Source organism: Stegostoma tigrinum, chromosome 38 (assembly GCF_030684315.1).
Source record: "Stegostoma tigrinum isolate sSteTig4 chromosome 38, sSteTig4.hap1, whole genome shotgun sequence".
Classification (NCBI taxonomy): Eukaryota; Metazoa; Chordata; class Chondrichthyes; order Orectolobiformes; family Stegostomatidae; genus Stegostoma; species Stegostoma tigrinum.
The window spans coordinates 16,165,226-16,179,505 of record NC_081391.1 but is presented as its reverse complement, the minus strand read 5'-3'; the positions used below and the strand labels follow the sequence as shown (position 1 = coordinate 16,179,505).

Below are 14,280 nucleotides of genomic sequence, written 5' to 3'. Positions count from 1 at the left end.
GCCGCTTGGCCTGCTGTGTTCATCCAGCTCTACACCTTGTTATCTATGGTTACATTTATTGCCTATACTTTACTAAAGTGTTTATGAGGCCAGTTCAGCAGTTGAGTGTGTAGATTAGATAGTGTCCATGTGCAGGTGAAACCCAACACGGATGGAAGATTTCCTTCCTTGAAGAAAATTCGTGAAGAATCCAACAACCTTCATGGTCACATTTTACTTGCAGTGATGGAACACAATTTACTCGATCTACTGAATTCAATTTCACTACTTGCCAGGGCGAGATTTGAATTCACATTCTCTGGATTGTTGGTCCACAGCTACAGCTACTATATTACCACATAGCCTGCCATTACACACCCCCTACAGCTAGTAACCAACAGTCCCCAGTCACAACTACTCACCCTCCCAGCCGAATCATTAGCAATTCCTTTGTCTGTCCAATTGTCTTTCACGTTCTTTGGCCTCTATCCTATCGTTTACTCCCTACCCCACTCACGACCCAATTTTCTGCATATAAACTGACGTTTTCCCACCTACTATCAGTTCTGAGGAAGGGTCATCAGACCTGAAACATTAACTCTGTTTTTTCCTTCACAGATGCTGCCAGACCTGCTGAGCATTTCCAGCAACATTGTTTTTGTTCCTGATTTACAGCATCCGCAGTTCTTTCAGTTGTTAATTATAGTAACATGCATTCTGAAGCAAGAAAAAGTCACAGAAACAAAAATATACTGACCACCAAGAAAGAGGCCAGTTTTTCCCCCCTCCCCCAAATGGAACAAAAGTGCCAAGGGTGAGGTTGTGTACACTCACTGAAGCATAGAACACCTCCCCCATCAAGTAATTATGACTGATTATCATACTGGCTGGTTAGATCTAAAAGTAGAGCAATTTGAGACACAAAACCGCAAAAATAAAAAAGTATTTTTACATAAATTTATCTCTTTGTTCAAGAATGCTCACCATTAAAATCTGTCTCTTGGGGGACTAATCTGTTCTCCATCATTACAATTTTAAAAAATAAGCGTTATCAAGAAAACTTTAAGTGCAAATCTCATACTGCAGGACAGTACAAAAGTTAAAAAGAGCAAAACGTGCGAGTCCCCACCATCCACTACCATCTCAAGGCTTTGAAGGTAAAGACATCACCAGCTACAGTATTAACACTCAAATACCAGGTTCAACACACAGCTTTTCTAGATTAGCTATAACTGCTCTGCTCTTTAGAGTGTCAGCGTGATAACTCATTCTTGTTACAGGCTTAAGGTTGTGGGTTTAAGTCTCAGTCCAATGACCTGAGCACAGAATTCAGGCGAACAGACCTGTCCAGTGTTGAGGACAGGCTGCATTGTTAGAGGTATGGCTTTCTGGATAATGGGCCAAATTGAAGCCACTGTCTGCTAGATGTAAAAGATTCCTCAGTATTCCAATAATATATCTCACTGTGTTCAAAGAAGAGCAGGGGACTTCTCCCCAGTGTTGCAAGATTTAAGTCTCAGTCACTTCACAAAACAAATCTGATAATTATCTCATTGCTGTCTATGGAAGCTGTTCTGCCCAGGGCACAGATGCAATAGATAAGAATAAACTTTTTCCATTCATAAAGCAAACAATGAATAGGATGCACAGACTGAAGGTAAAGGGAGGTGATTTAGAAATGATATAAGGAAGAAAGGTGGTGGGTTCCTGGAACCCAACAAATGAAGGGATGTTGGGACATTTAATAAGTAATTAGATGATCTCTTGAGGAGCCATGGCATACAAGGCTCCAGTCAAAGTGCTGGAAAATGGGACAAAAGTAGATAGGTCCTTGATGACTGATACAGGTACAGTGAACCAAAGGATCTCTTTCCACGCTGTAAAACTTTATGACTCTATGTTAGTTGCTGCAATTCAAAAGTTAATCACTTTGGAATATGATGAGGCACCATAATAATGCAAGTATCAATCTACTTATCCTTTCAGAGAAAATGCTGCTAGGAATTCATACTGCTAGCCAGTGACATCTGCTGGAAAGTCTACATGTGATCATAAGATGACGTGAGGTAGCTAAGTGGACTATGATAACTCGTAATAATAATGGCTGCTAGGACAGTACAGTTTAACTGATGCTTTGGAAACTGTGCTACAGTGAAAGTCAAGGCCTTTGCAGGAAAAGTGGAAATAATTAAACCAAAAAAGTGTGCCATTTGTTTATATACTTAAATTTACAGCAGTTCGGTGAGAGTTACTTCATGATTTCAGCAGTAATAGTTTGAAGCAAGCAGGAACTCAATCTTCAAGAGGGGAAACTCCATTTGGGGCCCGGCCCAAAAGAAACAAATGCATCACAGAAATGTAAAATCTGAACAAAACTCTTCAAAGACTGAGTTCTCCAATCCTGATGCTGCACAAGTACATAAGCCCCACATTCTTTCACCTCAGTACCAATACCTTTAGCAGCTCATTCTCCTTCTCAAAGCACAGGACCTGTGACCCTACAATGCTAGCACAAGGCCAAAGGGTGAAGACATTACGGATGAAGGGATCCTTTTCGCCCTGTCGCAGCATCATGTTAGCAATCTGTATTACAGGGTCTTTGTCAGCTTCTGGAAAAACACCTTAAAAAAACAAGCAAAAATTTAAACATGAACAACAATATTATTTCTTGTTTCTTATTAAATCCATAAAGAGAAACAGAGCAAGGAATTCAATCTGCAAGGCATGTATTTTCTTAATAGGTCCTTAAATTTTTCTTGGATTCTCACAAATTACCTGACTATGCGCTTCAAGAGATGGAACAGCAGTATAGTGATGGAGAGTGGTGCGATGGAGAGGCTATTTCTGCTTGTAGCTACAACTCTCAAAAGATTCACTGATAAGGTATGCACACTAGCCTGAACTGAATTACACTCTCGCATCCTCTGAGACCTGGCTGCCCAAAACCTGAGATATCTGTCATCCAACCATATCCAAGATCCTTCCGCTGTCTTCACCTTTCCTCCCGAGAAATGAAATAACTTTTCAGCTCAAATCAGATAGCTGAAACACGTTCCTTTCTGGACGTCACTTTTGAGGACTTTTTGCTCATGCAGAGATGCAACTGCATTACAAGAGTTGCAGATCATACGCCTTCTCAGGCCTGCTCCAACACTCAAGAGGCGATGCCAAAACTTTGATCTCAGCACTTTCCTATCATATCCCCACATCACAGTTATTCCCCTGACAGTCCAAATATAAATAAAAATCCTTCTACTATTATTGAAAGATTCTGCCTGATGGATAAGGGATCAGCCTTCAAGCAAGTTTACTCACACTGATTTGTCCAGTCAGTGCATCAATGCGCTGGCAAATGCTTGGGAGAAAATCAAATGATTTTCCCCATCAGCTATACTGTGGTCCACATCACACAGGGACCACAGAAAATTGAAAAAGGATCCATGGAAGAGATTGGAGATAAATTTTTTAAAGTGAGTGGAGGTAGATATAGGGGAGACATCACAGGAAGGTTCTTAACTCAGGGTGTGGTAGGGACGTGGAATGCATTGCCGGAAAGGGTAATAGAGTCAGCCTCATTAGGGGCATTTAAGTGGCTATTAGATAGGCATATGGATTACAGTATAAGGTAGGGGTGGAGGTTAGATAGGCTTTAGGATTAGGGTGAAAGTTTGGCACAACATCATGGGTCAAAGGGCCTGTACTGTGCTGCACTGTTCTATGTTCTATAACTCCAATTTTTTAAGCTTCCCACCTTTTACCTTTTATTTTGTCCCTTTCTAACACAAGAACCATTTTACACTTCTTTTAAATTAGGGAAAGTTGCACATAACAGAAGCAATCCATATGAACACAAAACAAACTTCTCAAGAGAGACAGACTCTCTTCATGCAAATTTTTTTTCTTCTTGCTGCATATCAAACAAAGTCTCTGTTCTACTCATAAAAGAGTATTTCTTGTTAAAGGCACAAACAGTTTATTCAGCCCAGTGTGTCTGTGCCAGTTCTTTGTTGTAGAAATTTTAAAAGTTACTGGGACAATGGGTTTAATTCCACCACCTGACCTTCTTTTTCTCTGTCATTCAAGTGTGTTTTTGAAAGTACTTAGTCAGACAGATCAGATTCTCTCAGGTTCAGACCAAGTATGCGCTGAGTGAGTGGATCTTGTCAGGATGGTGTTCACAGATAGGGATGAAGGACTACAACTGGTCACACTGGCACTAGATCTGGGCCAACTGGGAATGAAAAATCAGTTAAGACTCCCATTTCTCACCTATGCTGCAAACTGCACTTTAGTAAACATAAGGTGGGTATGGGCTTCAGAAAGCTTCCGACTCTCCCAACAATACAGTGCACCTTCCAGCATTCAATGCCTTGGTTTACACACAAAGGAAGGTCACATCAGCACTCGTGGACCACTGACACACAGGACAGTATGAAACAAGGGAAGGAAATTCAGGGGTAAAGCACATTTCAAGACATATGTATGGCATTTTTTTCACGAATAAGTTCATTTTAGCACGTGGACAAAATACACTGTTTTCACGCTGATCCCAATCTTGGAAATCATTTTAAATGAGCTTCTAAACAAAATTTTAAAAACTTTCTTGTACATTTTATTAAACGTACCCTTCCTGCCGGCACACTCTATGTCAAAACTCAACACCCGAAGTGGAGGGATTTTCTGCCATTCTCCTTCAGCGGGGTGACTGATGAAGTCCGTCCAGGCAACATCCACCTCAATCTGCGCCAGTGTTACCTATGTGGTATAGCAGAAATAAAAACTATTCAATTTATAAACATGATGCTCAATGTGCAATATTTCCTGAGAACTTAACTTCAGGATTCAGGAGTCACTGCCAAAGCCAGTATTGGCTACCCATGCTGAACTGCCACAAAGGTATTGAGAGGCTGATACCTTCTTTAAACAACTGCAGTCCACATGGTGATGTTTGGTCCAAAGTTCTAGCATTTGATTCAGTGACAGTGTAGGAACAGCAATACATTTGCAAGTTGGGGTAACATGTGCGTGGACAGAGCCTGATGAGAAACTTTGGAAGTGATGTTCCCATACACCTGCTGCTCTTGTGCATTGAGCCAATGATCACAGGTTTGATCTGATAACAAATTTACCTTACACATTCAGCAAATGCACACCACAGCCAACAAGCCTTCTAAACTACAGCCACATTACAGTAAGGATTTTTTAAAAATTCGTTCACACAAGGTGGGTATCACTGGCCAGGCCAGTGCAGTCTTAGATAACCTTCTTTGTTGCTCATCCTCAACCCGAATTCAGATTCAACCACATTGTTGTTGCTCTGGAGTCAAATGTAGGCAAAAACTAGGTAAAGATGGTAGTTTCCTAAATGATTTTACTGTACCAGATGGGTTTTTCACAATAATTGACAATGGTTTCATGGCCATCATTAGACACTTAATTCCAGATTTTAGTTATTGACTTCAAATTCTGCAGTGGTGGGTTTTGAACATTACCTGGCTCTCTACAGTACTAGTCTAGCAATAATACCATTACATCATCACATCCCCTCAATGTTCCACGCAGGTAACAAGTAGGTCATCCACCAATCTCATAAAGACCACACGATATGAGGAACAGGCTGTGAATAGCAAAAAGAAATTAGGAGGCACTAGCCTGGAAACAGACCCTACGGTTCAACTAATCTACACTGACCATGTTCCCAAACTAAACTAGATCCATTTACCTAAGTTTGGACCATATCCCTCCAAACCATTCCTATTCAAATGTCTTTTAAATGTTGTAATTATACTTGCATCCAACACTTTGCCTGGCAGTTTATTCCATACACACACACAGTGTAAAAACATTGTCTCTCATGTCCTTTTTAAAACTTTCTCCTCTCAACTTAAAAATATGACCACTAGTTTTGAATTCACCCACCATAGGGAATAGATCCTTGCTATTCACCTTATCTTTGCCCCTCAGGATTTCATAAGCCTCTGCAAGGTCATTTCCAATGCTCCAGTTAAAAAAGCCCCAGCCTGATCTTATAACTCAAACACCCCATTTCTGGTCACATCAGTAAATCTTCTCTAAACTGTGCTGAATTTGATAATATCCTTCCTATAGCAGGGCAACCAGAACTCCATACTACTCCAGAATAAAACCTCACCCCCATCCTATACAACCTCATCGTGACATCCCAACTCCCATACTCAAAGGTCTGAGCAAGATGGCAAGCGTGTCAAACACCTTCTTAACCACCCCACCTACCTGTGATGCAAATTTCAAAGAATTATGTACCTGAACCCTTCGATCTCTCTAATCTACAACAACACCCAGTGCCCTAACATTAATTGTACAAATCCTTCCCTTGTTTGTTTAACGAAAATGCAATACCTCACATTTACAAAAGTATGCTCCACCTACCACTCCTTGGCCCATTGACCCAACTGATCAAGATCTCCTTGTCATCTTAGACAACCCTCTTCACTGTCCACTATATCACCAATTTTGGTGTCATCTGCAAACTTACTAACCACGCTTCCTATATTCTCGTTCAAATCGTTCATATAAATGACAAACAAAAGTGGACCCAGTACCAATCCCTTGGAACACTGCTGGTCACAAGCCTCCATTCCAAAAAACAACTCTCCACAACCACCCTCTGCCTCCTACCGCAAAGCTAATTTTGTACCCAATTGGCAAACTCCCCCTGAATTCCATGTGATCTAAATTTATTAATTTGTCTACTATGCAGAACCTTGTCAAAGGCTTTACTAAAGTCCACATAAATAATGTCTACTGTTCTGTTGTCAACAATCTTTTTGGTTACTTCCTCAAAGAAAAACTCAGTTAAGTTTATGAGAAATGATTTCCCATACACGAAGCCATGCTGACTATCCTTCACCAGTCATTGCCTCTCAAAATGCATACAAATCCTGTTTACAGAATCATGTGCAATAACTTACCCACCACTGACATTAGACTCACAGGTCTATAGTTCCCAGGCTTCTCCTTACAGCTTTCCTCACAAAGGCACAACATTAGCCACTCTTCAATCATCCGGTATCACACCCGTGGTTACAGTTGATACAAAAGTTTCTGCCAGGGATATCGCAATTTCTTTCCTAACTTCCTACAACATTATAAGATACATGTTTTTCAGATCCTGGAGATTTGTCCACCTTTATGTTTTCCAAAACCTCCAGCATTTCCTCTCGAAAAAGTAACATCAACAATAGAGGTCAAGGATGGAGTTGGGAGTCTGGATCATTACTGATATGGGAAATGAACAACAGGGGCGAACAGAATGGGATTCTGTTTTTACATTCTATATAGTCAAAACAGTTTGCCATCAATGATATCTTTGATCCTCATGATTTCATAAACCTCTGTACGGTCACCTCATACGAACCAGTTAAAATTTGCAAGAGGCACAGGCTGGCTGATTCACTTATAAATGGTTTCTGATTTACCAATTAAAAGTCACAGCTTACAGCAACAGCTCACAGAAAGCTGAACTGGTTCTCCATGGTTAAAATGGGTTTGGACTGCAGAAAACAGACAGACTGCTCCTCTATTAGTGGAGATCGAACACTTCACCCTATCTTGTTTCCAGCACCAATTTATTCAGTTCCCGCACAAACAATTACTTGTCTGTTGGCAGGCAAATGACTTTTATCATCTGATTACTAGTCTATTGACCAATCAACTTCTTGTTGCACCAAAACTCCATCTAAACAGACAAGCCTTTGGCTCCAGTTCATCTAGTCATTCGAATAATAGCTTGTTCAAATAGCTCTTTACACAATGCTTGCAATGAAGGTCGGGTTACTTTTTTGTGACGGGACTGGCTGAAGGGTATCCTTCTCCACTACTAATCTTCTAAGGTGCCACGGTACAATGTAACCTGTAATTGTTGCCCCCATTTAACATTTCAATATTGAACATTCTGTCTTGGCAACATTATCAGTCTTAATCCATAACAAAGTCTGTTGGCTGAGGCTAAGGAATGACCTAATAGAGATTTATAAAATCATTAGGGGCATGGATAGGGTGAATAGCCAAGGTCTTTTTCCTAGGGTGGAGGAAACTAAAGGGCAAAAGTTTAAGGTGAGAAGGGAAAGATTCAAAAAGGATCTGGGGGACAACTTTCTCAGGCAGAAGATGGTGTGTGTGTAAGGAATGAGCTGCCAGAGGAAGTGGCAGAGGTTGGTACAATTACAATATTTAAAAGGCATCTGGATGGGTACATGAATAGGAAGGTTTTAGAGGGATATGGGCCAAATGCGGGCAAATGGAACTAGGTCAGATAGAGATATACAATTGATACAGACAAGTTGGACCAAAGGGTCTGTTTCCATGCTGTACAGCTCTATGATTGTTCATTACTCATGAATATGGTCAATCATTCATCAAGGTGAAGTTCCAGAGGAAAATTAGCACAAATGAGAATGAACATTTCTGCAAGGGGAAAAGTGGGAAAACAGCAAACAATGCAGCACTCTGTCAGCCACGCCTTGTTTTGCTAAATAAGATGATTTAAAAGTTTTGCAAGTTATAAGACAAAATAAAACAAGGTGCAAAGTGCAAAATACTTCAGGCGCTGGAAACCAAGTAATAAACAGAAAATTCTGCAGATGCTGATGTTGTACACCATTCATTGGAGGGTCGGTATTTTGGAATTGGCTTGCTGATTGACCTTGGTACTTTCTCTTTTTGATGAGAGAGAATGATATGGGCAGGTATCCCAGCATTTCCAGAAAACAACATACCTAGGGAATTAAAATAGAATTACACCTCTCTCAACCTTTTGTATAATATCATATAAAAACCAGTTATTCTTAAAATAAGTGATAATGGGATGAAGGGTCTAGGCCCGAAACATCAGCGTTTGTGCTCCTGAGATGCTGCTTGGCCTGCTGTGTTCATCCAGCTTCACACTTTGTATTCTTAAAATAAGTGACCATTGTAACATGACTTCATAACAAAGGCTTTGGTCCCGGTCACAAGATGAGGCTTGGATTTTAATAGGCGAATGAAACAAAATGTTGCGGAGAGCATCATTAAGCAACAATCGGTTTGAACTGCTGTCATAAATATGCAAAAACCTATTTTCAAGGACCGTAACTGAACCATTATCACACAACCAAACAGAACATGAGCAAGCGACAACACACAAGAAAAGGAAAGCAAATGTGGGACGGGAGCAACGTACTACAGCTTGGTTTATCCTCCTTGAATTATGAGAGTCTGTAAAGGACTGTTTGCACCAATGAAATGAACCAATTCTAAATCAGATCCATTAGCATCAAAGGGTTGAGGTTTATGCACATTAGAGAGAAGCTGGATTTGAGAGGTGGCATAAAAATGATGCAGACCTTCCAACGATGGAACAGTTCTATTAACAAAGGGCAGAAGTTTTGAGCTTTCTTCCCAAAACTGCAATTAATGCAAAGCCAATTTTTAATTTCAAATAGGAACTGAATATATCTTTGTTAATCAACTGATATGGGGCACAAGTGGGTATGTGGAGCTAGGTCTCCTCAGTGGCAGAACAGATTCAAGGGATATATGGTCTATTTTTAAAAAATTATACGTCCAAAGGATCATCAATTTCACTGGCTAGACCAATGTTCGATGCCGTATCTCATTGCATTTAGGAAGGTGATATCGCGTTGTCTCTTGAATTGCTATAGTTCATTGGGTATATGAACAACCACAATGCCATTAACAAGGGAGACTTAGGATTTTGATCCAGTAACGGTGAAAGAGCAATGATATAGCTCCAAGTCAAGATCATGACAGACTTGGATAGAAATTTGTGGATGGTGGTGTTTCCGTGGATCTGATGTCCTTGTTCTTTCAGGTGAGAGAGAGCACCAGTTTGGAAGATACTGTCAAACAAGCCTTGGAGAGTTGCTGCTGTGCATCACGTAGCTGGTACACACTATTGCCAAATGCTTTGTTGATGGAGGACAGGTGGTGAATTATTTGCTGCACAAGTCCTCACATCTGAGGCCAATCATACCACATCTATGACTTCGGGAATTACGATGAAAGACCATTTCACCAAGCCCCTGTCCACGTCCACATTATTAGTATCCAAAATATCAGATCTAACTGCAGCCTTAGACACGACAGCAACATCCTCACCTTTCACTTCAGGAGGTTGTAGCAGCAAGGTTCGCCACACAGAGCTGAACACTAAATATGAAGCTCCAATACAGAATTGAGTGGTGGTGCACTGTCTGAAGTGCCAATTTTCAGATAAGGTACTAAAGACTAATAGCTAGTCTGCTATTTCAAATTGGATATAAGATACCGCAAGGTACAATTGCAAAATCGGTCAATATAAATTTATCCTTTAACCAAAACAGAACATCTGATCAAGCACTTCATTGCTTTTTGTGGAATCTTGCTGCAGTGACGGGAGCTGCCACATTCCCAACCTAGCCAGGATGCTTATACGTAATTTATATATTTATCAGAATGCTGTATGCAGTTCTGGTCTCTCTGCTATAGAAGGGATGTTATGAAGCTTGAAAAGGTTCAGAAAAGATTTACAAGAATGTTGCCAAGATTAGAGGGTTTCAGCTATATGGAGGCTGAACAGACCAGAGCTATTTTCTCTGGAGCATCAGAGGCTGAAGAGTGACCTTATAGAAGTATATAAAATTATGAGAGACACGGATAGGGTAATCAGGGAAGATCTTCTCCCTGGCATGGGGACAGGTTTGATGTGACAGGGGTAAGACTGAAAAGGGGCCTAAGAGGCAAATTTTTCATACAGAGGGTGGTACGTGCATGGCCTGAGTGGCCAGAGAAAGCAATGGAGGCATCATGATCGGTATATGAATAGTATGGGTTTAGAGGGATATGGGCCAAATAATGCCAAACGTGCCTAGATATATTCAGGATATTTGGTCAGCATAGATGAGTTGGACCAAGAGGTCTGTTTCTGTGCTGTTTACCACTATGATTTAAGTACTTTGGGATGGCCAAAGCTGTTTTATAAATGCAAGTTCTTCCGAATATCATTATGCAGAAATATTTGGCCAGTTTAGCCTGATGCCAAATGGTAGGCAGATGCTTATTAAGTTACATTCAAAATATGCTGCATTTCTAAAATATTTACGATAGAAGATATACATTACTCATTGCTCCAAAAAGCTTAGGAAAATAATATTTCAGAAAAGAGTTCAGGTGGTGACAATCAAGCTCTGACCTTCCAGGAATTACTGCACCTTGTAGGAAAAACACAAGTTTTTGTAAAAGATTATTTTCATTCTACACTGCTCCAAGAATTCAAACTGACTACCCTTCGGCCAAACACACCTTTCTAGGACTGTCCCTTGTAGCTGTCAAGTTTCCGGTTGTTTGTTCTTCTCTTAACAAGTACTTTCCAGCTGGTAGTTCTATCCAGTTGCAGCCAACAACATCACTGTCCACCATGAATCTACAAAAATATCGCAGTGACAGAAGAAAAATGCAAGAGGTACTCAAAAATCATTCAATTTTTTAATCTTCTGCAAATCAGCACATACTGAGTGCAGAACCTGTCCAGTTCTGCCAAACACCATCATGCCTGTAGAACACTAAATACAGCCTCACTCAATTGTAGCAGATATGTTTGTCCTATGTCATTTGCCCACCAATGGTGGTAAAAACAAATGGCATTCATATTTCTTTCAAAAGAAGTGGAGTATAACAGGTATACCTCTTAGCAATACCTCTGAAAAACTGATAAATGAACAATTTCAGGTGATAAATGAACTGGTGACTATTCATTTCTTAGCCATTGTTCAATTGGTAACATTGTCACCTGAACAAGGTGTCTGCAGGTTCCAAGCACACTCCAGACAAATGAGCATATAATCTAGGCTGATGTTCATGTTGTTGTATTCGAGAGTACTATCCCTGCCTGAGGTAGTGTCTTTCAGTTGGGCCAATTAAGCAAAGCACACATGGCCTCTCAGGTAGACATAAAAGATTCAATTACACTACTCAAAAGAGAAATGAAGGTTTCCTTAGTGTCTTGGTCAATGTTTATTTTTCGGCTAATAATACCACCAAAAACAATTTATTTATTTTTACAGCTGTTTGGGAGAGGTTGTTATATGCAAATTGCCTGCCATGTTTCATAAATTACAACAAAGATTATATTTCAGAAGTGTTTCACTGGTATGCTCACTTTAGGATGTCTCATGGTTGTGAAAAAAGCTACATAAATCCCAGCCTTTCATTATACTATTGTTTCAACATAAAGGAACAGTAAATACCTGATTTCAAAGTCTATGTTGGCCTCATATGACTGATAATTACACATTGGAGTTGATCCAAAGCGGAATCCTTGCTCCAGCAGGCGCTTAGCAGGAGCGATTAAACGAGGTAGTGCCATCGTAATCTTCAGAAATGGTGTCTTCGTATTTCCTCCATAACCGTACATATCTGTAATTACACATCATTCACTTACTGAAAGCGTAACATTTGGAATCTGAAACAATGATTTTTCTCATTGCCTCTCCTTCATATAGATAGTCTTGCTTTGGAAATGGCAGGTGTCTTGTCAAAGTTGACTTCCTTCTTTGCAAATGTGGACAACACGACATAGCATAGCAGAGAAGAGTGGTCAGTTCTCTTGACACTCATAAGGGCACTCTTTCTCATAGCCTCATAATTGGGAATCAAAAACTTGTCCTTGTCTTATCCCAGGACTGTTCAATTCAATTGTGATGCTGTTATTGTAGCCCCAACATATATCAAACAAACAATAGAGAGGACTGAACCCAATTTCAGGGAACCAGGACACATAAGCAGTTTGAATAGTAATGATAAGTAATTAAGGCAAATCATTTGGCGGAGTGCCGTATAGACTCTGCAACTGTAACCAGATAGTAGGATGGGCAATCAAGTAAGCAATTTGGATCCTGACGGCAAGAAAAAATGATAATAATGGGGATTTTAATGTCCATTTAGGCTGAAAAAAAAATCAGATGAGCAAAAGAAGCTGAGATGAGGTGCTCACAGAATATTTTTGGAATAGTTTCTTGGAAAGTACGTTCTTCAGCCAACCAGAAAGCAAGTTATATTAGATTTGGTACTTTACAACGAGAGGATTAATTAACAACCTCAGTGAATGTGCCCTAAGGTAGTGATCATCATAGTGTAATTGAATTTTACATTTAGTTTGAGGAAGAGAAGACAGAATCCAAGAGGACTATTATAAATTTGAATAAGGGCAATTATAAGGACATGAAAGCAGAGCTAACAAAAGTAAATCAGCAAATTAGGTTAAGGGATAGAGCAACTCAGATATAATGGCAGGCAATTAAGGTGATATTTCAAAATGCACAGGACACACTTCAAGTGGAAAGAGAAATTCCAAGGGACAGCCCAAAATCCATTGTTAGCCAAAAAAATGAAATGTATCAAACTCATAATTATGCAAAGACAAATGGCGAGTCAGAAAACTGGACAGAATATAACAAACAGTTACGAATGGGGGAAAATTGAAGCCTGAGAAAATCAAAAAGAAATATAAAAACAGATCATGAGTTTTTACAGATATTTAAAGTAGAAAATAATTTAAAAAGTGAGTGTCAGTGCTATAAAATTAGTCAGGGGAAATAAGGAAATGGTAGATGAATTGAACAGGCATTTTGCTTTGGAATGAAGAAACATCCCAGGGAAAAAAAAACTGTAAATCTGGAAATGGAAGGGAGGGAGCTACAATATTAAAAATCACTAGAGAGATGGTGCTGAAACTGCAGGCATGTTGGGCTTCAGTCTTGGGTATTAAAAGTGACTAATAAGATAGTTGATGTGTATATTTTAATTTTCCAAAATTCCCTAGATTTAGAAAGGTTCCATTCAATTTAAAAGTAAAAAATATGACTGTTATTCAAAAAGGGATAACAACAAAACAGGAAACTACATCTATCATTGGGAAAACACCAGAAGGTATTAGGAAGACACTACAGTATGGCATTTAGAAAAAATGTACAGTAATCAGTCAGACTCAACATGGCTTTGTTTAATGTTTAACTAATTAATTGGAATTCTGAGGGAGTAATTATGCACTGTACCTCAATTTCCAGAAAGCATCTAATGAGGTGTCACATCAAAGGTTATTGCAGAAAAGCTCATGGTATAGCAGGTAATGTATTGGCCTTGTCAGAACCTTGTTTAGCTAAAAGGAAATTGAGTTGGCATACGTTGGCTATTTTCTGGTTGCAAAGATGCTATGAGTAGTGTGTAACAGGGATCAGTGTTGGAGCCTCAATTATTAGAACTTATATAAATGACTTAAAAGGAAGG

General features: G+C 39.6%; 1 protein-coding gene across 3 annotated transcripts in view; it reads right to left on the bottom strand.

The window, feature by feature from the left end:
• pold1 (polymerase (DNA directed), delta 1, catalytic subunit) overlaps positions 1–14,280 on the bottom strand; it is a 140,512-nt gene that overhangs the window by 86,320 nt on the left and 39,912 nt on the right. For all 3 annotated transcript variants that reach the window (XM_048521169.2, XM_048521168.2, XM_048521167.1), the window contains exons 6-9: positions 12,243–12,411; positions 11,299–11,419; positions 4,605–4,734; positions 2,434–2,600 (exon numbers count right to left, since the gene is read on the bottom strand). In XM_048521169.2, the coding sequence (XP_048377126.1) occupies positions 2,434–2,600; positions 4,605–4,734; positions 11,299–11,419; positions 12,243–12,411 (587 nt within the window). The remainder of the gene's footprint in view (positions 1–2,433; positions 2,601–4,604; positions 4,735–11,298; positions 11,420–12,242; positions 12,412–14,280) is intronic.